Source organism: Natator depressus, chromosome 14 (genome assembly GCF_965152275.1).
Source record: "Natator depressus isolate rNatDep1 chromosome 14, rNatDep2.hap1, whole genome shotgun sequence".
Classification (NCBI taxonomy): domain Eukaryota; kingdom Metazoa; phylum Chordata; order Testudines; family Cheloniidae; genus Natator; species Natator depressus.
In genome coordinates this window covers 47673877-47698995 of record NC_134247.1, presented here as the reverse complement: position 1 = coordinate 47698995, position 25119 = coordinate 47673877, and the positions used below count along the sequence as shown (strand labels likewise).

At 60.4% G+C, this 25119-nt stretch overlaps 1 protein-coding gene across 1 annotated transcript; it reads left to right on the top strand.

Annotated features, from left to right (window-relative positions):
* The first annotated feature begins 8803 nt into the window (after positions 1-8803).
* Positions 8804-21589, top strand: LOC141997993 (class I histocompatibility antigen, F10 alpha chain-like). Its single transcript, XM_074970597.1, has 8 exons — positions 8804-8909; positions 12160-12420; positions 13945-14220; positions 14390-14662; positions 15469-15723; positions 17877-17993; positions 18365-18397; positions 18780-21589. The coding sequence occupies exons 1-8, from the start codon at positions 8855-8857 to the stop codon at positions 18836-18838; spliced, it is 1329 nt and encodes a 442-aa protein (XP_074826698.1). The 5' UTR covers positions 8804-8854; the 3' UTR covers positions 18839-21589.
* Positions 21590-25119: the final 3530 nt, after the last annotated feature.

The following is a 25119-nucleotide window of genomic DNA, read 5'->3' as shown; positions in this document are numbered from 1 at the left end:
GCCAACACCCCCTCTTCCCCCCCCCCGCCGTTACCCCCTCCTCCTCTCAGGCAGGCAGAACATCCTCACACCCCCACCTGGCAGACAGGCCCTGGCACTCTCCACACTGGGGTGGGGCGTGGGCAGGGCTATAGCGAGTGGGTGCCCGATTCAGGGTGCTGACCGTGTGTGGTGTATACGGAGAGGGTGGCTGTTGTAATCTGCCGCCCCCCCATTAAAGATCCTCTCTGGTGCAGCAAGGAATGCTCTGTGGATGGCTGCACTGGTTCCTCCCCACCCAGAGATCGAACCCAGGAGTCCTGGCTCCCAGCCCCCCCTGCTCTAACCCACTAGCCCCCACTCCCCTTTCAGAGCTGGGGAGAGAACCCAGGAGTCCTGGCTCCCAGTCCTCCTTGCTCTAATCCACCAGCCCCCACTCCCCTCCCAGAGCTGGGATAGAACCCAGGAGTCCAGGCTCCCAGCCCCCCCCCCACTCTAACCCACTAGCCCCCACTCCCCTTTCAGAGCTGGGATAGAACCCAGGAGTCCAGGCTCCCAGCCCCCCCTGCTGTAACCCACCAGAGAGGGGCGGCAGGTTTGTATAATTTTTGGTGGTGCCCAGAACAGGTCCAAGTTGCGCCCCCCCCCCACCTCCCTAAGGGTCTGGGAGGACGTTTGGGTACGAGAGGGAGGAGGCGTCGGGCTCTGGGAGGGCGTTTGGGTGCAGCGTGTGGGATCTGGGTTGAGGCAGGGGGATGGGGGGCAGGAGCAGGTGTGGGGGGCGGGCTCTGGGAGGGAGTTGGGGGTGGGGTCTGGGCTGGGGCAGGGGGTTGGGGTGAGGGGGACGGGCTCTGGGAGGGAGTTGGGGTGCAGCAGGGGGCTCAGGCCTGGGGCTGAGGGTGCAGGGTGTGAGGGCTCTGGCTGGGGGTGCGGGGTCTGGGGTGGGGCAGGGCTGGGGATGAGGAGTTTGGGGGCAGGCAGGCTGTGCCGGGGCTGGGGCCAGAGAGGACTCCCCCCAGCCCTCTCCCCGCCGGCAGCAGTGAGCTCTGCGGGAGGGGCCCCCCTCTCCCCCCCGCCAGCACACTGACCCCCACCACTGTCACTGCACGTGCTCCATGGGCCCCTCCCAGGTCCAGGAAGCCCCCTCGCCTCCCCCGCGCTGGGGGCTGGGGTGGGGGCTGCCATCACGTGTGGCCACCTCCCCTGCTGCTGCCCCTCACTGGGGGTGGGGGATGGGGCTTCCCCGTTGCCCAGCATGGGGCAGGAGCAGTGACTGCGGGCGGGGGGTGCAGGTTGTCATTACACTCACCCAAGCTCCAGCTGCTCAGGTCCAGGAAGCCCCCCCCCGTCTCCCCTGTGGTGGTGGGGTGCTGGGGGGGGTGCCATCACATGTGGCCTCCTCCCCTGCTGCAGCCTGCGGCCCCTCACCGTAGCCTCAGCATGGGGCAGGAGCGGTGACTGCGGGGTGGGGGGGATCACAGGGTCAGACACTCACTGTAGCCCCAGCCGCTGCTCAGGTGAGTGAGGTCCGCCCCAGACGTCTCCTGGCCTGAAGCCCCCCCGGCAGCGCCTCCTGTTGGGTCCCACGGTGGGGGGGGCTGCCAAGATGCCTCCCGAGGACTCCTCAGGTCCAGCCACCGCCTCCGGTGCTGTAGCCTCGCCTGAGGGCTCGTCTTCGCTGGCGACTCGTTAGCGTGGCTCGTGGAGCGAGTCCCAGTGCTGGACCATGCTGTGCTCGGGGGGGGTGTCCCCCCCAAGCGAGAAAGTTGCAGCGCTGTGAAGCGCCCGCGTGGACAAGCCCTTTGGGCTGCGTTCTTGTCAGCTGCTGGAAATGGCCCACCTTGATTATCACTACAAAAGGTCGCCCCCCCCGCTAGTAACAGCTCACCTGACCTGATCACTCTCGTTACCGTGTGTTGGCAACACCCCTTGTTTCCTGTTCTCTGTGTATATAAATCTCCCCCCTGTATTGTCCACTGCAGGCACCCGATGAAGTGGGCTGTAGCTCACGAAAGCTTAGGCTCAAATAAATTGGTTAGTCTCTAAGGTGCCACGAGTCCTCCTGTTCTTTATTCTGGATATTGCGGCGAGTCACAGAAGTTTCGCTTTCTGTATCATGCTCCGTTCTTGGCCTCTGCAACATCCTGTGGCAGAGAGTTCCACAGGCCAATCCCATGTGCGTCCTTTTGTTGGGTGTGAGTAGGTGGGAACTTGCCCCCTTTCAGTTCCACGGAGGGCTGGTCTACACCACGCAGCTTTTAGCGACAAGGGTGTGTCGACTAAACGTCGGAGTGTGTAAACGCACTTTGTTGGCACTTTGGCCGACAAAATACTTCCAGTCCCGTGAGCGGCATTTGCTTTGGCGGCAGGAGAGTGCTCCTGCCGAAAAAGCTGCGTTCACACTCCCACTTGCCAAGGCAAAACGTTTGTCTTTTGGGGCGGGGGGCGGCTTTTTAAAGCATCCGTGAAAGATAAAGATTTTGTTGACAGCTTGGTAGTGTAGACAAGCCCTGAGCGTCCCCTTGTCCTTGTGTCCTGACACAGGGAGAACACAAGCCGGCAACAGCCAGGAATAACTAGTCTGGGTGTTTTTGTGGCTCACAAGAGTCCAGCGTCTTTGTGACTCTCTGTCAGTTCCCGGCCCGTGACAGTGGCAGTGAGTTCCACAGGCTGAGCTGGGAGAGGGTCACCCCGGGGTGCACCATCCAGCGAAGGAAGCAAGGGTTTGTGGGGTGCTAAAAGCTGTTGGTCGAGCTCCGCCCATCAGCCCTTCGTCGCAGGGCGCGGCCTGGCTTTGCTGGGCTCTGCTACCAGGGAAGGGCAGGGCCCAGGGTGGGAAGCAGAAGGCTGCTCGGACTCACCCTGCCATCCCGGGGCCTCCGTCCCGCCCCGCAGCAGGCTCCTCAGGGTGGCTATGCCCTCCCCTTGCAGGGACTGCTTTGCAAACAGGGTCCAGGTGTGACCGGCCTCCTGGTAGAGCGTCTCGTTGAGGGCTCCGGGCGCCAGCTGTGCCCACGCGGATTGGTTTCTCTCCAGGACGAGGAAATCCTGCCCGTCGAAAGCAAAGCGAAAGTGCCCTCGCACAGGGGTGTCCCCATACAGCGCACAGTTCACGTGGAGCTGCAGGGTGTGAATCCATGAGGGAGAGACAGGGAGGAAAAACGGTGCAGGATATTTTCTAATTATTCGTACATCTACAGCTCCGGCCCCTCCCCATCCCTATGCATGTATCCCCATCACCCCATGCCACAGGGCTGGGCCATTGTCCCTGGGTCACAGATGGGGAAACTGAGGCCAGCGATACAGAGTGACTGGGCCCAGCTCACACAGGGCATCGGGTGCACCCCGGCACTGCCGCAGGGAGCCCATCGCTCCTGATCTAACTCCAGAACGGAGTATCCAGCCTCCACAGAGAATCCCCCATGTCCCTGGGACTTCTTCCTTAAATATCTTGTGCCAAGAGCCTGTTCTACCCACTCGCTCTTGGGTTTCATCTCTCGTGTGTTGCTGCCGTAGGAGGCGAATTCGAGATTCTCCACTTTGCTAAGCATGAAGAACCTGTACGTCACGTCCGGCTCGTTCAGTGCAGTGAACAAGATGTCCAAGGTGTGGGGCTCTAGACCAGCGGGAAAGACAAGTTAAGGGCCCTCTTAACCCTTTACCCAGGGGAGGAGGAGTTTGCTCCCATGGCTCAGGCTGAGCCCCCACCTCCAATCACACCCCATTCTTAACCCCCCTCTGCTACCCCTCGTAGAGCCTGAACTCCTCGGTCTTCTTCCTTAAATATCTCACGCCAACGGCCTGCACCGCCCACTCCTTCAGGGGTTTCAGCTCTCGGGTGTCGCTGCTGTAGGAGGCGAGCTCCAGACCGTCCAGCTTGGCGAGCATGAAGAACCTGTGAGTCCCGCCCAGCTCGTTCAGCCCGGTGATCAGGATGTCCAAGCTGTGGGGCTCTGGACCAGCGGGAAAGACAAGTTAAGGACCCTCTTATCCCTTTACCCAGGGGAGGAGGGTTTGCCCCCATGGGTCAGGCTGAGCCCCCATCTCCAGTCACACCCCATTCTTAACCCCCGTCTGCTACCCTGAGTGATAGGGCTTGCAGAGAATCAGTGGAAAAGAGGATGCAGCAGGGGGGTCAGAGCAGTGGGGCATGGCTGTCCCCAAGCCTCACCCATAATGCCAGAAAAACCAGAGGCTTCTGCTAAAATGTTCAGCGGTGACATACTGAGAAATGTCAGTGTGTTCCATCACCATCATTAGGGTTCAGAGTTAACATACCCATTGAGATGAATGGGGCAGCTCAGTCCTTGCAGGGCTATTGGCTCAGGCTGGCTGTAGCCAGTGAGAAACCCTCCCCCACCCCATTAAGGTCACAGCTGGGAGGTTTTTATAGCCATTGGAAGAGCCAGGAGTTTTACTGTATTTTGAAATGAGAGCTGAGATTGAACCTGGGGGAGCTGCCAGAGAAGGCTGTCACTGCCAGTGCCCCATGGGCCTGCTCAGTCCAGACCCCCTGGGGAAGGGGGGCATTAGAGGCAGAGGAGCAGAGCCCCCGGGAGAGAGAAACCCCCTGGGCTGAGGGGGAGTTGGGTGACTACGGCACGTGGGGGGTTGAAGACGCCCTCTGCAGAGTGGCACAAAGCCGCCTCAGGAGGGCCAGAGAACACAGCCGGGGCGGCCAACAGGGGCTGAAGTGGATGAGGGACAGTTTGGTGGTTAGGGGGCCAGGCTGGGACTCTGACGGGTGCCAATGCCCTTAACTCTGCCCTCTCTGAGGATGCCGGGGGCTACAGGTGCTAACTGCAGGGGCATCGGCTATTTTAAAGGCTGCAGCCACAGGTGGGCAGCGTGTCTCGTACGGTCCCTGCCCGCCCTGCTACCACGGGGACCCCAGCCGTGCAGGAGGCGAGGCCCAGCGTAGGCGAGTGCGGACAGGCCAGACCCGACCCGGCTCTCTACAGGCCCGAGCGCGACCTCCCACGTCTCCACTGCTGTGTGTGGCAGACCTGCGTCCCACTGCCTCCCCCCGCCAGAGCCTCCCACCCCGCGGTGCGGACACAGCCTGCCTTTCCCGGCGGCCCACAGAACCGACTGGCCGCCACCAGGCCAGACGCGGCCTAAGAGATCCCTGCGTGGGCACAAGGCCTCGCTGGGGAGAACAGGAGCAAAAGTTCCTGAGTTGAGGAGCAGGATTAACCACTGCGCTGATGTCATGGAGACTGCAGCGTTATCCTGCGGGTCACAGCTCGGCCACCTCTTCCCGGGGCGTACGAGGCCAGCACACGGCACCTCCCTGGCCCCAGGGCCACCCCCAACCACATGTCAGGGTCCTTCTCCAAGAGTCTCTGGCACGAGGGCTTGTCGCAGCCCCCCTCCCCACCCCCCATGCCCTCCCGGAGCCAGCCGCAGTGTGACAGGTGGGGCCTGCCTTACTTCCCCCTCCTTCCGTCCCCGGAGCGAGCCACATTGCCCATCCATTCTGCCCCAGGCCAGACCCCCATCCGTCCTGCCCGCTCAGGGATGGACCCAGGCCCCTGGCAAAGGCCAGGAAGAGCCCTGTGTCCGGGCAGATTTTAACCGCATCCCCAGGTCTGTTCTCCCTCTGCCGGTCCCCTGCCCGAGAGCTCCCACTCCCTGGCCCCCGCCAGCCAGTCTCCACACCTCCTCACGACCGCTCCATCACATCCTGCACCCCAGGGCTGCCCCGAGCGGGGTCCCCGCGGCCCGTCACCCCAGCCCTCGTCGCCAGCCAGCCCTGCCCCTGCTGGTGCAGACCCACCCTCTGCCCAAGGGTGCAGCCTGCCCCGGCTCAGCTGGACGCCCCCTTAGCTAGGGGCTGCTGGTGGGTCCAGCCAGTCCCAACCCCCAGCTCCGTCTCTAAACCAGCTTTGCACCTGCAGGTCCATCCACTGCAGCTGTGCTCTCTGGGCCCCCGCTTCTCAACTCCTGCCAGTCCCCGTGACGGCTCTTCGAAAGCAGGTCACCAGCCATGTCACAGGGCTGGAGCCGGGGGTGCTCTCCGGAGCTGCGGGACTCTTCCTGACCCAGCTTTCTCACACTCCCAAGTCAACCGTCAAACTGAGACAGAAACCGAGCCAGGGAAGTGGTGGTCTGGCAGGAGACAGCGTGGCCGGGTCACCAGTGCAGCTGTGGCAATAAAGGAGTTTCTGGGCCTCCGGCGCTTTCAAAAAAGACGAGTCGAGGGCTGAACCAAAACCGAAATTTTTCAGTGACTCAGGCGAGGGAAGAGTTAATTCCAAGGGACACAAAGGTTTTGTTCCGTCCCAAACGAACGAGTTGTTTAGATTCCGAGCTTTTTAAAATGATTTTCATGTTTTTGGGACATTTCAAAAGAAAAAGTAATTTTGAAACAACCTCCCCCCCCCACCCCGCGAAAGTTGCGTTTTGGGAGGGGAGCATTTGGCGACATCGACACAAACTCACCAAATGTTTGCGTAGCCAAAGCTGCTTTTTTGGCTGAAAAAACATGTTGGCTGCAAAATTCTCGCCGGGCTCGGGTGAGAAGGTGCCGAGAGGCGGAGGGGCCCGCGGGAAGGACAGTCTCATCCCGCTGGGAAAGTCACCTGGCGCCAGGTCGGAGCCCCCCACCGCCGCGTCTGAGCCAAAGGCTGCAAACATTCAGGGTTGTAAAATCCTCCCCTTCGGTCCCAGGTCTGTCTGGGAGCCACGGTGCCGGCCTCGTTATTTACCCAGCCCCGCATCCCCCCAGGCAATCTCTGGGCTGGTGCCCAGCCTGGCCTGGGGCTGGAGAACCGCCGAGTGCCCGCCGTGCCGGAGCATGGGAGAGGGAAGGAAGGCGACACCTCAATCAATCCACGGCCTTGCCTGGCTCCCACTCTTGTCTCGCTCCCAGCAGACGGGGGGCAGGAGGTGGGTCGGACAGCTCTGCCTTTGGGTACCGGGCCTCAGCCCCGCCTCGCCCCCTCCTGTTCCCGCCCGTACTCACCAGCGGCTGCGGCCCCAGGAGACCCCAGCAGGGCCCCAGAGCCAGAGGCAGGCCCATGGAGGGGTCCAGCCTCGGGGAAGGAGCGACCGGCCCAGCTCGGGGCATCGGCCCGGTTCAGGCTGCGAGGAGGAATGGGGAGTGGGCGGTAAATCAAACGGTTTATTACCAGGCTGTGTTCGATACACACGCTGCCCTCGGCAGCCCAGCCCAGCCCAGCCCCACACAGCCAGCGGGGTGGCCCGCTGTGGTTGGCCGTGTTCCTGGAGGTGCCATCACATGACATAATCTTTAATGAAAGATTAATTTGTAACTCTTGGAGACTCCAGGACCATCCTGGAGGGTTGGCAACCCCCACACCAGAGCCCTCCCAGCCCCACCCAGACTGACTCCACCGGCTGCCACCCCCCACTGCCGAGGGGCCCGGTCACTCGCCCTCTGCTTCCAATGCACCCCCCATCCGTCTCCCCCTCTAGGGCCGCGAGCCTGGCACGGGCAGACGCTGACGGGCCGAGGCTGTGGGTAGTTTCCGGCGCAGTATGCCACCACCCTCCCCCCTTCCCCTCCGTGGGCCCCCGTGGGCCGGTGCGGGGAGCCCCCCGGCGGCACCTGCAGGCTCCCAACCCTCCTGCGGGTGGCGCATTAGGTGACGAGGGAGTCGGCTGCCTCTGGCCCGGCCCTGCCTGCGACGAGGGGCTCGCCGGCTGGGCCACGCACGCGTTGCACGTGGCCCCTCGTGCCTCACCCTGCCCATTGCTCTGTGCACGGCTCGCTCAGCCCCCGGCGCCCGCTGCTGCCCACCGGGCCCCTCGCTGCGCCGCGGGGGTGTCGATGACGGGTGCCACCAGCCGCAGGTCTCGGGAGTTGGGCGACACCCTGGCACTTGTGGACTTTGACTGGTGCGCGCCCAGGCTGAGCGGGTACCAGGAGCCAGGCTCCCTGCGGCTCGGTGCCAGGTTTGGTGCTGCGATGTCCCCAGGGCCTCGGGGTCACAGCTGCCACCTGCCTCCCCGTGGCATGGGGGGCTGGGGGGCAGGCCACTCGCAGGTGGCTCCGTGACGCCGGGCCCTGCTCGGCGCCCGCGGCCAGGTGCGGGGCAGGGGCGCGGGGGGAACCCTGGCGGTTTTCTCAGCCCCGCTGTTCCAACAGCCACCTCTGCCCCACACAGCGAGTCCAGCCAATCAGAGACCAGGGGCTTTGGCAGCCAGGGGGATGGAGGCCACGGATTGGGTGGAGGCCTGATTGCGATCAGGAGGAGACAAGCAGGTGTTGGGCCCCTCAGCCAGGCAGGAAGCTCCCCGGGGTGGGGGCTGCTGCTAGGAGCATGAACTTCAGTGTACGGGAATGTATCCCAAGGGGCCCATCTACCCTGGTATCCCGCCCTGTCCCCACTGCCCCGGATCGAACCCACCAGCCCATCTACCCGTGTGGGGAAGGGAACTGGGGGGCCCTGCCCAGGGTGAATGGGCCACACAGAACCCCCTGGTGGGTGGGAGAATGGGCCACACAGAACCCCCTGGTGGGGGAGAATGGGGGTCCCTGGTATACGGGTAATGGGGCACACACCGAACCCCAGGAGGGGAAGGAAACAGGGGACCCTGGTATGGGTGGAATGGGGCACACACAAACCCCAGGTCAGGGGACAGAGAGCTGAGGGGTGCAGGGATGCCGGGGCCCGTGGGGGAGGGACGCCGTGCGCCCCCCGAATTGGCTGATGGGCGGCGGGGGGATGAGCCCCCCGGCGCTCGCCTGCAGCAGGCGGTTCCGCCGGCCGCGCGGAGCTCCGCCCAGAGATCCCGCCCGGCGGCCCCGTTGGCCGGGGCCGGCCCCACGTGTGACCGGGGCGGGCTGGGCGCCGGCTGGGCGAGCGGGCTCTCCCCTGCCGCTGTGGGCAGACCCGGCCGCGGTGCCATGGCGCTGCCCCTCGCCCTGGGGCTGTGCTGGGGGGCGCTGGCGGCGGCGGGGGGTAAGTGGGGCGCGGGGGGGACGAGCAGACCCGGGAGGACCGGCTGGAAACCCGGGAGAGAAACGCCCCGCGGGGCCGGTCCCGTCCCGTCGGCGGGTCAGGCGCTGGGGACGCTGCGCTGGGGCCGGCCGTGGGAGAGCGCGGCTGGCCCGGGACGCGGGGGTCCCTCCCCGCAGGGCGCGGCCGGGACGCTGGCCCGGGGGGGGGAAAGGGGCCAGGGGCCCGGGGCCTGTGGGGAGTCGCCGAGAGCCGCTGCGGGTGCGCGGCTGGGGTGGGGGGACGGGACTGGCTGGGACCCTCCGGCAGCCCCTGGCTAAGGGGGCACAGGGTGGGTCCGGGGCGCTCAGCAGGGGCGGGGCTGGCGGGCGAAGGGGGCTGGGGGTGACGGGCAGCGGGGACCCCGCTGGGGGCAGGCCTGGGGTGCGGGTTGTGCGGGGGGCGCGGCGCTGTGGAGACTGGCCGGTGGGGCGGGGCCCTAGCTCTGGGGCGGGGGACTGGCAGAGGGAGGACGGGCCTGGGAGCCGCTGCCCCTAACTCAGAAAGAACAGGGGGACTCGTGGCACCTGAGAGACGAACCCATTTACCTGAGCGTCCGCTTTCCTGAGCGACAGCCCACTGCATGGGACGCATTCAGTGGAAAATACAGGGGGAGATTTATATACCCAGAGAACAGGAAACAAGGGGGGTTACCGTACACACTGGAAGGAGAGCGATCAGGTGAGGTGAGCTATTACCAGCGGGGGGGGGGGGGACCTTTTGTAGTGATGATCAAGGTGGGCCATTTCCAGCAGTTGACAGGAACCTCTGAGGAAGGGGGTGGGGAGGGGGAATAAACCTGCGGAAATAGTTTTACTTTGTGTAATGACCCATCCACTCCCAGTCTTGATTCAAGCCTAAGTTAATTGTATCCAGTTTGCAAAGTAATTCCAATTCAGCAGTCTCTCGCTGGAGTCTGTTTTTGAAGGTTTTTTGTTGAAGAATTGCCACTTTTAGGTCTGTAATCGAGTGACCAGAGATTGAAGTGTTCTCCGACTGGTTTTTGAATGTTATAATTCTTGATGTCTGATTTGTGTCCATTTATTCTTTTACGTAGCGACTGTCCAGTTTGACCAATGTACATGGCAGAGGGGCATTGCTGGCACATGATGGCATAGATCACATTGGTGGATGCGCAGGTGAACGAGCCTCTGATCGTGTGGCTGATGTGATTAGGCCCTGTGATGGTGTCCCCTGAATAGGTATGTGGACACAGTTGGCACAGGGACTTGTTGCAGGGTTTGGTTCCTGGGTTAGTGGTTCCGTTGTGTGGTGGGTGGTTGCTGGTGAGTATTTGCTTCAGGTTGGGGGGCTGTCTGTAAGCAAGGACTGGCCTGTCTCCCAAGATCTGTGAGAGTGATGGGTCGTCCTCAGGATAGGTTGTAGATCCTTGATGATGCGCTGGAGAGGTTTGAGTTGGGGGCTGAAGGGGATGGCTAGTGGCGTTCTGTTATTTTCTTTGTTGGGCCTGTCCTGTAGCAGGTGACTTCTGGGTTTATATACCAGTCAGAGAACACTTCAATCTCTGGTCGCTCGATTACAGACCTAGAAGTGGCAATTCTTCAACAAAAAAACTTCAAATCCAGACTCCAACGAGAGACTGCTGAGTTGGAATTAATTTGCAAACTGGATACAATTAATTTAGGCTTGAATAGAGACTGGGAGTGGGTGGGTCATTACACAAAGTGAAACTATTTCCCTGGGTTTATTCCCCCTCCTGCTGTTCTTGTAAAGTGCTGGAAACGGCACACCTTGATTATCACTATCAAAGGTTCCCGCCCTCCCCCCTCCAGCTGATAATAGCTCACCTCACCTGATCACTCTGGTTACCGTGTGTCTGGCAACACCCCTTGTTTCCTGTTCTCTGGGTATATAAATCTCCCCCCTGTATTTTCCACTGAATGCGTCCGATGAAGTGAGCTGTAGCTCACGAAAGCTTATGCTCAAATAAATTTGTTAGTCTCTAAGGTGCCACAAGTCCTCCTGTTCTTTTTACGGATACAGACTAACACGGCTGCTGCTCTGAAACCTGCCTCTCGCTCGTGTCCCGTTGGGGTGTGGCTGGCCGCTGGAGGGCACTGGGGGGGGGGGGGGGCTGTGACAAGCCCTAGCGCCAGAGAGGCTTGGAGAAGGACCCCAACATGTGGCTGGGGGTGGCCCAGGGGTCAGGGAGGTGCCGTGTGCTGGCCTCCTGACAACCCGGGAAGAGGTGGCCGAGCTGTGACCCGCAGGATAATGCTGCTCATGTCACAGAGTCGGGACAAGGGTTAATCCGTCCATCTTCAGACAGGAACTCCTGCTCCCCCCGGACCCCCAACACCTTTAGGACGTAGGGAAAATCAGCCGGTGCCCCTGCAGTTAGTGTGTGTAGCACCCGGCATTCACAGAGGGGGCAGAGTTAAGGGCGTTGGCACCTGTCGGAGTCCCAACCTGGCCCCCTAACCACCAAACTGTCCCTCATCCACTTCAGCCCCTGTTGCCGCCCCGGCTGTGTTCTCTGGCCCTCCGGAGGCGGCTTTGTGCCACTCCACAGAGGGCGTCTTCGACCCTCACCACGTGCCGTAGTCACCCAACTCCCCCTCAGCCCAGGGGGTTTCTCTCTCCCGGGGGCTCTGCTCCTCTGCCTCTAATGCCCCCCTTCCCCAGAGGGTCTGGACTGAGCAGGCCCATGGGGGCACTGGCAGTGACAGCCCTTCTCTGGCAGCTCCCTCAGGTTCTTCCCATTCTCCGCTCCCATTTCTAACTACAATAAAACTCCTGGCCCTGTAACTCTGGGCCAAGAAAACCTCCCAGCTGTCACCCCCGACAGGAGGGTTTCTCACTGGATACAGCCAGCCTGAGACAACAGCCCTGCGAGGGCTGAGCTGCCCCATTCATCTCAATGGGTGTGTTAACTCTGAATCCTAATGATGGAAATGGTACACATTGACATTGCTCAGTATGTCACCGCTGAACATTTTAGCAGAAAATTCTGGTTTTTCTGGCATTATGGGTGAGGTTTGGGGACAGCCATGCCCCACTGCTCTGACCCCCATGGCTGCTGCATCCTCTTTTCCACTGATTCTCTGCAAGCCCTATCGCTCAGGGTAGCAGACGGGGGTTAAGAATGGGGTGTGACTGGAGATGGGGGCTCAGCCTGACCCATGGGGGCAAACCCTCCTCCCCTGGGTAAAGGGATAAGAGGGTCCTTAACTTGTCTTTCCCGCTGGTCCAGAGCCCCACAGCTTGGACATCCTGATCACCGGGCTGAACGAGCTGGGCGGGACTCACAGGTTCTTCATGCTCGCCAAGCTGGACGGTCTGGAGCTCGCCTCCTACAGCAGCGACACCCGAGAGCTGAAACCCCTGAAGGAGTGGGCGGTGCAGGCCGTTGGAGTGAGATATTTAAGGAAGAAGACCGAGGAGTTCAGGCTCTACGAGGCCATCTCCCGAGTGGTGACTCACCGGTGGATGGCGCAGCACAACCAGACCGGCGGTGAGCGCTGCCCCCGCGCCGAGCTCCCAGCGCCCACAACCTCACCTCCGGCAGCCCCAGGGCGCGGGAGCCTGCACCAGCTTTCCAGCCCTGATTGGCTGCCCTTCCCCACTGCCCCGCCTCCGGGGGTAGAGCAGCCAATCAGGGCAGCGGCAGGAGCGTGGCCGAGTTTTTGCTCCCTAGAGGTCTCTGTGGCCAGAGGCTGGTTGGGAACCAGGACCTGGGATGGGGTGGGGGATCTGTGCAGTGACTTATCCCACTCTGTAAGTACCCGTGTGTCACGGACTCACAGATCGTGCCCACTCTTGGCCCCATGGGGGGGTGCCCCTTTCAGTGCGACAGCCCTTCTCCCAGGGGCCCACTCTCTCTCTCTCGGGGTTAAGCCCCTCCACCTCCTGGAGCCGCACTTCTCTGAGCTAAAGCATTCCTGTCTCTGTCGTGGGCCCCCTCAGGGAGTCCCCTTTCTCTGGACCCCCAGGGCCTCCACCCCCCCGAAGGGGATGTTGCCCCCCTGTTCTCTAGGCTGGAGTGACTCTCAGCTAGAGTAAAACAGGAAGGGTTATTGAGCATTGAACCCAGCACGGGAAACTCTCCAGGCATCAGACCTGGCCTCCCTCAGCACAGCACATCCCAGTCTCCCCTGCATCCGGGGGGGCCCTGCCTGCTCCCTCTCTCCAGCCGCGAGCCCCCCTGCTTCCCAGCTGGGCATCTGCTATCACTGGCCCCAAGGCCCCCCGTCCATTGTCTCCTCTCCAGGTAAACAGGGTCGTAAACAGGGTCCCCTGGGCCTCCTCTCCTCTCTTCACAGCCCATTGTCCCTCCACTGGCCAGACCGGGCTGGGACTCCTGAGCCAGGTCACCAGTCGCTGGGGTCTCCATTCTCCACGCCAGTGGTTGGGGTCCCAAGTTCCCTCGCCGGTCCTCTGTAACAACAAACCCCCTCTCCCATCACCTCGTTAAGCCCATAGCACCGAGGGAAACTGAGTCCCACCCCCTCTGCATGCAACCCATAGGAAAACCAAGAAAATCCCCCATAGGAAACAAGGAAAAACAAGAAACTCCCCCACTTTGTCACACCGCGTGGGCCGGGATTTCCGAGTGCAGACGGAGCTTGAATCCCAGCCGCCCCGAGCGAGATCTGGTGGCTGCAGCGAGACAGACTCAAAGGGGCTAATTTTAACCGGGAGTAACTCCCGCTGGGCCCAGCTCAGCCAGGGGTGCAGGGGATTCTCCGCAGAGGCCGGACACCCCGTTCTGGACTTAGATCGGGAGCGATGGGCTCTCTGCGGGATGCACCCGACGCCCTGTGTGAGCTGGGCCCAGTCACTCTGTATCGCTGGCCTCAGTTTCCCCATCTGTGACCCAGGGACAATGGCCCAGCCCTGTGGCAGAGGGTGATGGGATACGTGCGTTAGGGATGGGGAGGGGCTCAGGTTCTGCAGTGACTGGGACGGGCAGGGGCCGTAGATGTACTGGCACTTAGACAATATCCTGCACCGTTTTTCCGCCCTGTCTCTCCCCCAGGGATCCACACCCTGCAGCTCCACGTGAACTGTGCGCTGGGCGGGGACGCCCCCGTGCGAGGCCACTTTCGCTTTGCTTTCGACGGGCAGGATTTCCTCGTCCTGGAGAGAAACCAATCCGCGTGGGTGCCGCTGGCGCCCGGAGCCCTCAACGAGACGCTCTACTGGGACGCCGGTCACAGCTGGACCCTGTTTGCAAAGGAGTTCCTGCAGGAGGAGTGCGTGGCCACCCTGAGGAGCCTGCTGCGGGGCGGGACGGAGGCCCTGGGACGGCAGGGTGAGTCCGAGCAGCCGGCTGCACGGGCCGGAGGGAACCGCCGGCTGATGATGGAGCTGTGAGCGCCCCTCTCTCGCTCCCGTGGCCGCTAGTCCTCAGGGCTTTGCAGACTGCTCCGCCCTGGCTCAGGGCTGATTGCACCCCACTGACGTGTTCCCCTCCCCTCCAGTCCCCCCAGGGATGTCAGTGACCTACAGAGACACCCCCCATGGCTCCACCACCCTCTCCTGCCACGCCAGGGGCTTTTACCCGCGTCCCATCCGCGTCTCCTGGGTGCGGGACGGGGCGGAGATCCTGTCGCCCAGGAACACCAGCGGGATCCTGCCCAACACTGACGGCACCTACCAGATCCAGCAGTCCCTGGAGATCCCCCCGCGGTGGGGCCACGGCTACGCCTGCCGGGTGGAGCACAGCAGCCTGGGGGAGCCGGCGCTCACCACAGGTAAGGGGGGGCAAATGGCGGAACCCGGGGGGGGCAGGGATGTCCCCTGTGGGGCAGCGCCCCCCAGGAGCGGGCGCTCCACAGCGGTGTCTGTGTGGCCTGATTTGCACTAGACAGCGCCTTGCACCGGTGTGAGTAGTGCCCTTCGAAAAGCATCTCCGGGAGCCCCTAGCATGGATGTCCTGAGACGGGGCTCCCCACCACCGCCCCCCTTTGGGGCTGCAGCCGAGGGCTAAGCTGGCCGGGAAGCCCCTCGCTCCCGCGTGGGGTGTCTCCGAGCCATGCCAGGCCGAAGGTGCCTCTCCTCCTCGGCGGGTCAGTCCCCCGGGGGCAGTAACGCGGTGAAGACAAACGTCCGAGGCGTGGACGGAGTCGCTAATTGTGCCCCCCTTCCGCCGCGCCCGGGGTGGTGTTCCCTTTCGCTGCTTCCGCTCCGCGGGGCTGACAGGGCAGCTCATGGTGCTAAAACCGTGGGGCAGTCACGGCCCGAGCGCCGGTTCTGGGGGCAGCGGGGCCGCGAGGGGAGCGGGGCAGCCCGGGGCTGCAGGGCTGAACCTCCCTCGGGGTCTGGGAGCGGAGCTACATCCGTTCCCCCCTTTGCCGGCTGTTCGGCTCGGTATAAGGCCGCCGGGACGTGTCGCTCTCTAGGCCTTGGGTGTAAACACGTCCGTGTCCTGTAACCACTGAAATGGGGGGGTTGGAGGTGGCGCGTCCCCCTCGGTCCAGGCACCAAGGACTTAACAGTCAGAGCAGAACAAATTTACTGTGTGGCCTTTTCTCTCCCCCACGCCCGCCCCGCCCCACAGGTCTCCCCGAGGTCTCGGTTTCCCGCAGAGAAGCCCCTGACGGCTCCGCCACCCTCTCCTGCCGCCCCAGGGGCTTTGACCCACATCCCATCCGCGTCTTCTGGGTGCGGGACGGGAAGGAGACCCCGCCGGCCCCCATCAGCGACCCGTCCCAGCTCCAGAGGTCCGTGAGGATCCCACAGCAGGGCGGGGACGGGCACAGCTACTCCTGCCGAGTGCAGCACCACGGCCTGCAGGAGGCGCTAGCGACCACGGGTAATGGGCTCTCTCGGGGCAGGGGTGGGACCCCCGCTGGCACCACCCCCGAGCGGGTCTCCAGTGTGAGCCATTGCTGAGCACGTCCGGCTGCATCTCCTGCCCGGGGCAGGTACCGGAGTGATGCCCACGGACCTGGCAGCTGGAGCCAGGTGCCCCCATCGCCCACGGACCTGGCAGCCGGAGCCAGGTGCCCCCATCGCCCATGGCCCCCACGCTGTTCCCACCCACCTACCCCGATTGGAGGTTCCCGACAGCCGGGCCTCTCAGGGACTTGGACGCTGGCCAGGTTTGCTCCCCAGCTGGGAGAATGAGATGTCTCTCCCCCCTGCCCCCCCCCCCCCCCGAAAGGGGCCTGCCCCAAACCGCACTGGTCTGTGCCCCCGCGAGCAGGCTGCAGCAAGCTGGGTCCAGCGCCCCATGGGTCGGCACCTCGGGCTGTGGGGGGGCTGGGACGGCTCCTTCCCAATGAACAGGAGCCTTTCACCCCGAGATCTCCAAGCTCAGCCCCCACTGAGCAGGGCTTGGCCATTACCCTGTCTCACGTTACCCGCGGGGGGAAGGCTTTTGCCTCCAGCCTGGTCGAAACTGGAGCTTGGTGTTACATGGTTAGCCAGGAAGGAGGGAAGCTGCAGGAGTCTCTGTCAGGCACTGGCTGGGGTTCCCTCTCCCCACGGCCGGCACAGCTGGGGCTCCAGGGCTGGGTGCTATAGGATTTAGGGGCCCAACTCCCATTGACTTCAATACCGTTACCAATCTGGGCTCAGCCCCTTCACCCCAAGGACACTTTGCTGGCTGGACCCACCAGCTGGGAGCTGCCAGGTGTGAGGAAAAGCCGGAGGCCCGCAGTGTCTGTCAGGGACATGTATGATCCCCCTTCTCCACCCAGGATGGGGTCACATGCTTTGTTTGGGACTCAATCCCCGTGTCCGTTCCTGAGCTGCGGCAGGTCTCTGCAGCACGGGGCCAGCCCTGTCCATCTCCACCTATCAGGTGCTGATTTTCTACATTGCTTTTTGATGAGACATGTTTAAGGTTCCTGGTGGTTTGAGGGAATCTCTCTCGTATTCCACACGTGGCATGGAAAGTGTCTCCCTCCCTCTCCTCTGTCCCCATGGCTGCGCGTTTGCTCCTCTCTGGGGTCGGACGAGAGCCGAGCAGGAAACCGTTCTCCCAGCTTTGGGGAAAAACGCTGAGATTTCCACACTCTCCAGCTTTTCATCCTGCTGCAGGATGGGAGAATCTCAAACTTTCACAAACTGAAAATCCGAAGGATCTTTCTCTTCAGGTCAATGGAAACACTTTGATTTGAGAAATTTGAAATGTTTGGTTTCAGTTTTGACCTTCGATTTTTTTTTTAAAAAACATTTATTTACTGTAAATTCACTTACTTGTCTCGCTGAAAAGTTGTTTTGAGCTGAGAAAGGGGATTTCACACGAAAACGCTGAAACAGGACGTCTGACAATTTCAAAACTTTTCCAAAAGGGGAAATTGGTTAAAACCGACCCTTTGCCCGGAACCGTTTCTGTTCTGCAGAAGTGACGCTTTAGGATGGAAACCGTCCAAGCAGTTCCCATCTGTGCCTTTCAGCGGAGGGAGAAGGAAACGTCACACGGATGAGGGACTCTCCCGGTGTCCCTGCAACACACATGATAGGAGCAGCGGGGAGTGGGTTGAATCCAGCCCTCAGGAACTGTCCCAGGTTCCCAGCTGGGCTCTGCCCCGGCCTGTCCCAGTGACCCCGTTGCTGGCTCCCGAGCACCCTTGGGGCAGCCCCGCGGCCCAGCTCCCCCCGACCGGGCCCTGTGACTTCGGCCCCCACCTTTCGCGGCCGCTGTGCGTGGCGGGGCTGGCTGAAGTCGGACTCTGCGGGGGTGTTGCCCGCTTTAGGGACACAGCCAGGGCTGCCCGGGGCTAACGGCCCATCCTGGCTCTCCTGGGGCCAGCTCAGGGCCCTGCCAGCCACGGCTGGAGATCCCAGGCCAGGCTGTCTGGTTCCAGCGTGACCCGGACCCTGGCCCTTGTCCCCCTGCCCGGGGCGGGGGGTCACTCGGGCCCCCATGGGCAGCGACACAGAGCGGGGAGGGCCCTGAGTCAGACGCCCGGTGAATCCCCCATTCGCCCCAGTGACCATCTCTCCCTGTCCCTGCAGCGCCCGGGGAGCTGGGGGGCCTGGCCCCCGGGATCCTGGCCACCCTCGGCCTTGCTGCGCTGACTGGGGCTGGTGCCGCGGTGGCTGGTTTCGTGGCGTGGAGGAGAAAGCGCTCGGGTAAGGGAGCGACCGGGGGCGGGGGAGGAGGTTCCCATCAGGCAGAACCTGGGGAGGGGCACGGAGAGGGTGCCAATCTCCTCTGGGAGGGTGGGGCAGTGCCAGGTCACGGGGCCATGGGGTGGAGTGGGTAGCCCCAGGGCAAGGGGCTGTGGCGTGGGGTGGGGCGGGTTCCTGCCTCGGCAGAGACGGGTGATGAGCTGGGCTGGGGTCAGGATCACCGCGGGGCGGGTGGAGTTGGGGGTCACTAGGAAGCGGGGGTTCAGGTGGGGCCGGGATTGCTGGAGGGACGAGGGGCCCCCCAACCATTTCAGCCCTCCCCCCCCTCGTGCCCGGTCGTGACGCGCTCGGGCTCTCTGCTTCCATTTCAGACTCCGGCAGAAGCGGCTTCACCCCGACTCCCAGTGAGTGACCCCAGGGACCGATTCCTTCCCCCCACCGCCGGGGACTGCCCTGCCCCAGTGCATTGTGGGTACACCGGGGGGTAGCGGGGGTCCCTCGCTGGCTGGGCCCTGCCCCTGGTCTGCTGGTCCCGGTCACCCGCCCCACGCAGCCGCCTCCCTAGAACCCAGCCGGGGCGGCCAGTCCCTCTGTGCCCACCCGACGCCAGGCCGGCTGGGGCTGGGCTCGGGGTTAGCAGCCGCCGGAGCCATCGTCCGTTGGGCAGGGCCCCCAGAGACTCGGTCTGGGGCTCCGGGAGCTGGGAAACCCCACGGGGTGGTGGTGAAGGGGGGTGTCACACCGTGAAATCGGGAACACGGAATAAACCTTCCTCTGTCTCCCCAGGAGAGGACCCCGCGCCCAGCCCGGACCCTGCTTGCCAACCTCAGACCACGCCTGTGTGACGGGCCGGGCGCCCAGTCACCCCACAGCCCCTGCTGGCCCGGACCCCGCCAACCAGCGTCGGACCCTGCCGGTGTGAGAGGCCGGGTGCTGCTCAGCTGGACTGGAGATAAGGCGCCAAATTTTGCCAGTGAGGGGGATAACAGAAGCGTGGTGGAATAGTAGTCATAACCGGAGTGCGGGTATGGAAGGGTAGGTGCTGTTTAGGAAAGACCGAAACGAAGGTAAAGGTGGTGGAGCAGCATTGTACATCAATGAGGAGGTCGAATGTAAAGCAATACAAAGCGATGGAATGGATAAGACAGAGTCCGTCTGGGCAAAAATCACATGGGGGAAGAAAACTACTCGAGCCTGCCCTGGGATAGTGCTTGGGGTGTGCTAGAGACCGCCGGGATCCGACGTGGATATGGACAGAGCCCTCTTTAATGTTTTTAATGAAGTAAATACTAATGGAAACTGTGTGATCATGGGAGACTTTACCTTCCCAGATACAGACTGGAGGGCGAGTGCTAGGAATAATAATCGGGCTCAGATGTTCCTAGATGCGATAGCTGATGGATTCCTTCACCAAGTAGTTGCTGAACCAACAAGGGGGATGCCATTTTAGATTTGGTTTTGGTGAGCAGTGAGGACCTCGTAGAAGAAATGGTTGTAGGGGATAATCTTGGTTCGAGCGATCGTGAGCTAATTCAGTTCAAACTGAACGGAAGGATAAACAAAAATCTGTGATTAGGGTTTTTGATTTCAAAAGGGCTGACTTTCAAAAATTAAGGACATTAGTTAGGGAAGTAGATTGGACAGAAGAACTTATGGATCTGATGGTAGAGGAGGCCTGGGATTACTTTAAGTTAGAGCTGCAGAAGCTATCGGAAGCCTGCATCCCAAGAAAGGGGAAAAAATTCATAGGCTGGAGTTGTAGACCAAGCTGGATGAGCAAGCATCTCAGAGAGGTGATTAAGAAAAAGCAGAAAGCATACAGGGAGTGGAAGATGGGAGGGATCAGCAAGGAAAGCTACCTTACTGAGGTCAGAACATGTAGGGATAAAGTGAGACAGGCTAAAAGTCAAGTAGAGTTGGACCTTGCAAAGGGAATTAAAACCAATAGTACAAGGTTCTATAGCCATATCAATAAGAAGAAAACCAAGAAAGAAGAAGTGGGACCGCTAAACACTGAGGATGGAGTGGAGGTCAAGGATAATCTAGGCATGGCCCAATATCTAAACAAATACTTTGCCTCAGTCTTTAATAAGGCTAATGAGGAGCTTAGGGATAATGGTAGCAAGACAAATGGGAATGAGGATATGGAGGTAAATATTACGAAGCAAAACTCGAACAGTTTAATGGGACTAAATCGGGGGGCCCAGATAATCTTCATCCAAGAATATTAAAGGACTTGGCACCCGAAATTGCAAGCCCATTAGCAAGAATTTTTAATGAATCTGTAAACTCAGGGGTTGTACCATATGACTGGAGAATTGCTAACATAATTCCTATTTTTAAGAAAGGGAAAAAAAGTGATCCAGGTAACTACAGGCCTGTTCGTTTGACATCTGTAGTATACAAGGTCTTGGAATAAATTTTGAAGGAGAAAGTAGGTAAAGACATTGAGGTCAATGGTAAATGGGACAAAATACAAGATGGTTTTACAAAAGGTAGATTGTGCCAAACCAACCTGATCTCCTTCTTTGAGAAAGTAACAGATTTTTTAGACAAAGGAAATGCAGTGGATCTAATTTACCTAGATTTCAGTAAGGTGTTTGATACCGTGCCACATGGGGAATTATTAGTTAAATTGGAAAAGATGGGGATCAATATGAACATTGAAAGGTGGATAAGGAATTGGTTAAAGGGGAGACTACAGCGGGTCCTATTGAAAGGTGAACTGTCAGGCTGGAGGGAGGTTACCAGTGGAGTTCCTCAAGGATCAGTTTTGGGACCAATCTTATTTAATCTTTTTATTACTGACCTCAGCACAAAAAGAGGGAGTGTACTAATAAAGTTTGCTAATAAATTTAGAGAAGGACCGGGATATCATACAGGAAGATCTGGATGACCTTGTAAACTGGAGTAAGTTATAGGATGAAATTTAATCGTGAGAAGTGTAAGGTTATGCATTTAGGGATTAATAACAAGAATTTTAGTTATAAGCTGGGGACGCATCAATTAGAAGTAATGGAGGAGGAGAAGGACCTTGGAGTATTGGTTGATCACAGGATGACTATTAGCTGCCAATGTGATATGGCCGTGAAAAAAGCTAATGCGGTCTTGGGATGCATCAGGAGAGGTATTTCCAGTAGGGATAAGAAGGTTTTAGTACCGTTATACAAGGCACTGGTGAGACCTCGTCTGGAATACGGGGTGCAGTTCTGGTCTCCCATGTTTAAGAAGGATGAATTCAAACTGGAACAGGTACAGAGAAGGGCTACTAGGATGATCCGAGGAATGGAAAACTTGTCTTATGAAAGGAGACTCAAGAAGCTTGGCTTGTTTAGCGTAACTAAAAGAAGGTTGAGGGGAGATACGATTGCTCTCTCTAAATATATCAGAGGGATAAATACCGGAGAGGGAGAGGAATTATTTAAGCTCAGTACCAATGTGGACACAAGAACAAATGGATATAAACTGGTCATTGGGAAGTTTAGACTTGAAATTAGACGAAGGTTTCTAACTATCAGAGGAGTGAAGTTTTGGAATAGCCTTCCAAGGGAAGCAGTGGGGGCAAAAGATCTGTCTGGCTTTAAGATTAAACTCGATAAGTTTATGGAGGAGATGGTATGATGGGATAACATGATTTTGGTAATTACTTGATCTTTAAATATTCATGGTAAATAGGCCCAATGGCCTGTGATGGGATGTTAGATGGGGTGGGATCCGAGTTACCCAGGAAAGAATTTTCTGTAGTATCTGGCTGGTGAATCTTGCCCATATGCTCAGCTGATCGCCATATTTGGGGTCGGGAAGGAATTTTCCTCCAGGGCAGATTGGAAGAGGCCCTGGAGGTTTTTCGCCTTCCTCTGTAGCATGGGGCACGGGTCACTTGCTGGAGGATTCTCTGCTCCTTGAAGTCTTTAAACCACTATTTGAGGACTTCAGTAACTCGGACATAGGTGAGAGGTTTTTCGCGGGAGTGGGTGGGTGAGGGTCTGTGGCCTGCGTTGTGCAGGAGGTCGGACTGGATGATCATAATGGTTCCTTCTGACCTTAGTATCTATGAATCTATAAACCCCTGGAGCTATTTTCCAAGGGTCCTGGTGGATTCTCCACCACTGGCCGTGTTTAACTCACAGTTGGCTGGTTTTCTCCAGGATCTGCTCTGGGGATTATTGGAGCAGGTCTCTGGCCCCTGCTGTACAGGGGATCAGACCCGATGATCGCAGTGAACCCCTTCGGCTTTGGGAGCTGTGACTCTATGAACCCACCACCCATAGCCCTGCCTGCTGACCCGGACCCGCTGTCCAGCGTCGGACCACGCCTGTGTGACGGGCTGGGCGCCCGGTCACCCCACCACCCACAGCCCCTGACTGCCAGGAGTCTCCCACAGCAGAGACCCTGCATGTGGCACCCGTGGGCACGGCTCCTCCCCAGCCGCTAGAGCCTCCGGCTACCCAGGCCCTGCGGCTCGCCCACCAGCTCGGGACACAAACTCCCCACGCAGCTCGCTGGGCTTGTGCGGGTCCTGGAGAGCTCAGCGGGGCTGGATCGTCCTGCGAGCTGTGGGGTTCTGGCTCCCAGCTGGGCGGGCGGAGCCCTGGGGAATCAGACGTGGTGGGTCTGCCAAGCAGCCCCTTCCCCATGGCCCGTCCCCTTCCTGCTGGCCGGCCGCGGGGGAAGGGGCTGAGCCGGGAGGGGGCTGGGCTCTGGTTGGGGGCCAGGAGCCACTTGGCAGCTGGAGAGAAGCCCAGGAATGGTGCCAGAGCCGCACGTGGAATAGGTTGCGAGTGCCGGATGTCCCAGCCGGGGCAGGTCTGCCTGGGACTTGGGGAGCAGCAGAGACCCAGAGCCGGGAGCCCAAGGAGAGAAACTCCCTGAGCCTGGCCTGGAAACCCACAGATGCCGAGTGGCTGGGCTGGAGTCCAGGCTGGAGCGGGGGCACACGGCTGACAGGCCCGGACTCTCCACTGAGCCGCCCCGGGGGCCCGAACCGGAGCGGCTATCGCTTCCCTGGAACTGCAGCTGCCTCTGGGCTGGGGGATCTGCCCTCGCCCCCTTTGCTGCCGGCCCTAGTAAATACCCCTCCCCTGAGCCCTGTGTCTGAGTGTTACTAGGATGCCCGGGGCTGGCTGTGGTGCCGGGGTACAGTGGGTGCGGCTGGCACCCCAGGGCTCGGGTTCTCCGGCACTGAGCAGCCTCAGTCGTTACACGTGTGAGGAGGGGGATGTCCCCCCCTGCTCTGTCCCAGCCTGGGGGGTTCTGGGATTCATGGTAAAGCTGCATTTCATGCCCTGGAACCAGTGTGGGAAATACATAATTATTCCTACCCCCACCTGTGGGGAAGGAGGATGCTGCACAAGTTCCCACCAAGGGGCTTAGCTGGCCCCTAGGGCCCCATGCCCCGCATCCGTGCTGCCCCAGAGCAAACCAATGGGTACAGCTAACCCCCTGCACCCCACTCCCTGTCTGAGGGGATAGAACCCAGGAGTCCTGGCTCCCAGCCCCTCCCCGCTCTAACCCACTAGACCCCACTCCCCTCCCAGAGCCGGGGATAGAACCCAGGAGTCCTGGCTCCCGCCTCCCCCTTCTCTAACTCACCAGATCCCACTCCCATCCCAGGGCTGGGGGCAGGGGACATGGTCTGGATGGGTCTGATCCAGGCAGGCTGGACCTATGGGGGAGGGGGAATACTGGCCCAGCTGGACCCGTTGGGCTCTGCCTGCACTGGTCCCCTGGCCCTGGCAGAGCTGGCTGCCTTGCAGGCACAGGGGCCCCATCCTGACCCCTCTCTCCCCGGTTATAAATTGCTCTCAGGCCTCCAGCCCAGCAGCGATCTCCCCTCCCATGGTGCCCGGTCATGGGAGTTGGGCGGGCAAGGGCGCCGGTCTGCTGGGTGTTTAACCCTGCACCCGCCATGGGCAAGTCTGGCACTGGGGGGTGGGGGGTGTCTATGGCCTGGTTCAAAGCCCTGGGTACATGCTGGGTCCTGGTGGCCCTGGGGTGGTCGATGGGAGGGAAGGACCCTGGTTGTGGCTGGCTGGACCCCACATGCAGCCTGTAGCCCCTTCCCTGTGACGCAGCTGGCCCCTGCCCTGAGCCCCCCAGCTGCCCCCTGTCCCCTGCTGGCAGGTAGGGGGTGAGGTGGGCAGATTCTCTGCATTGCTGTTCTCCGATCCCGCCCCAAGGCTCAGCTGCAACGCAGGGGGCACGGGGCTGGCACAGCTGCTGGGGGCAGGAGGCGCCCAGGGTGAGTGCCAGGGTGTGGGGGAGATGCAAGGGGTAGCCTGGGGGGTGGGCCCTGAGCCTGAATGACCCTCCCTCTGCCCCAGCCCCCTGTGAGCCCCCATCCTTCCCTGGAATCTGAGGGACCCCCCATGCTGAGCCCCCAGGGAGACAGGGCCTGGGTCCTGTGTGCTGTGGGGGGCTGTTGGGGTTCCCCTGAGCAGAGCAGTGTGGGGGTGGGGTAGTGCACGGGGGAGTCGTGTGGGGGGAGCCCAGCCCTGAATTCCCCCCATCCCTCCTCTCCCTGGGCTGGTCCCTTCTGACTCCCCACCCTGACTCCAGCCGCTCTGGCCAGCAGTGGCCCTGGCTAGCGACCAGCCTGGGTGCAATTTTAATAGTGGCGTGTGGTGATTTTTTGGCCCCCTTGCGTTTGTTTTTGTGGGTTTTTTAGAACATTTGGTTTGGTGATGGCCTTTGCACTTATTTTTTAATACACATATTTTATTCACACACAAAACAGGATTGATTTACATGGAGCATTTGAACAGGAGCATCAAGTTGCAATGCAGGAGAAAACAATCATTCCATTCTTTTACTTCTTTCAAAATGCTAAACCTACAAGGAAGTGGTGACCCGAAAGGTCTGTCACTGCCTTGAAATCAGCTTCAGACACAAGATTCTGGCCGATGCATCTCTACCAATGGCCCATTGGGCCATTCCTTCCTGCTTTCAGAAAGGGTGGCTGGCAGGCTATGGTGAAATCCTACGTCAATACGTTTAATACATGCTACATTGTTATTGTTTATTTTAAATTCTCCAGAATACAAACATAACATTTTACTACTCCATGTCCCCCTTTTGACCCCCCAGGAGCAATTCTTGAGTGGGTGATATTTTAGACAACTGTTTC

Bases quoted from the DNA above. Each gene is read 5' to 3' on its own strand.
- LOC141997993 (XM_074970597.1), top strand. From the start codon at position 8,855: ATGGCGCTGCCCCTCGCCCTGGGGCTGTGCTGGGGGGCGCTGGCGGCG. The intron at 8,910-12,159 runs GTAAGTGGGGCG...CCGCTGGTCCAG, and splicing joins GGCGCTGGCGGCGGCGGGGG to AGCCCCACAGCTTGGACATC. The intron at 18,398-18,779 runs GTGAGTGACCCC...CTGTCTCCCCAG, and splicing joins CGGCTTCACCCCGACTCCCA to GAGAGGACCCCGCGCCCAGC.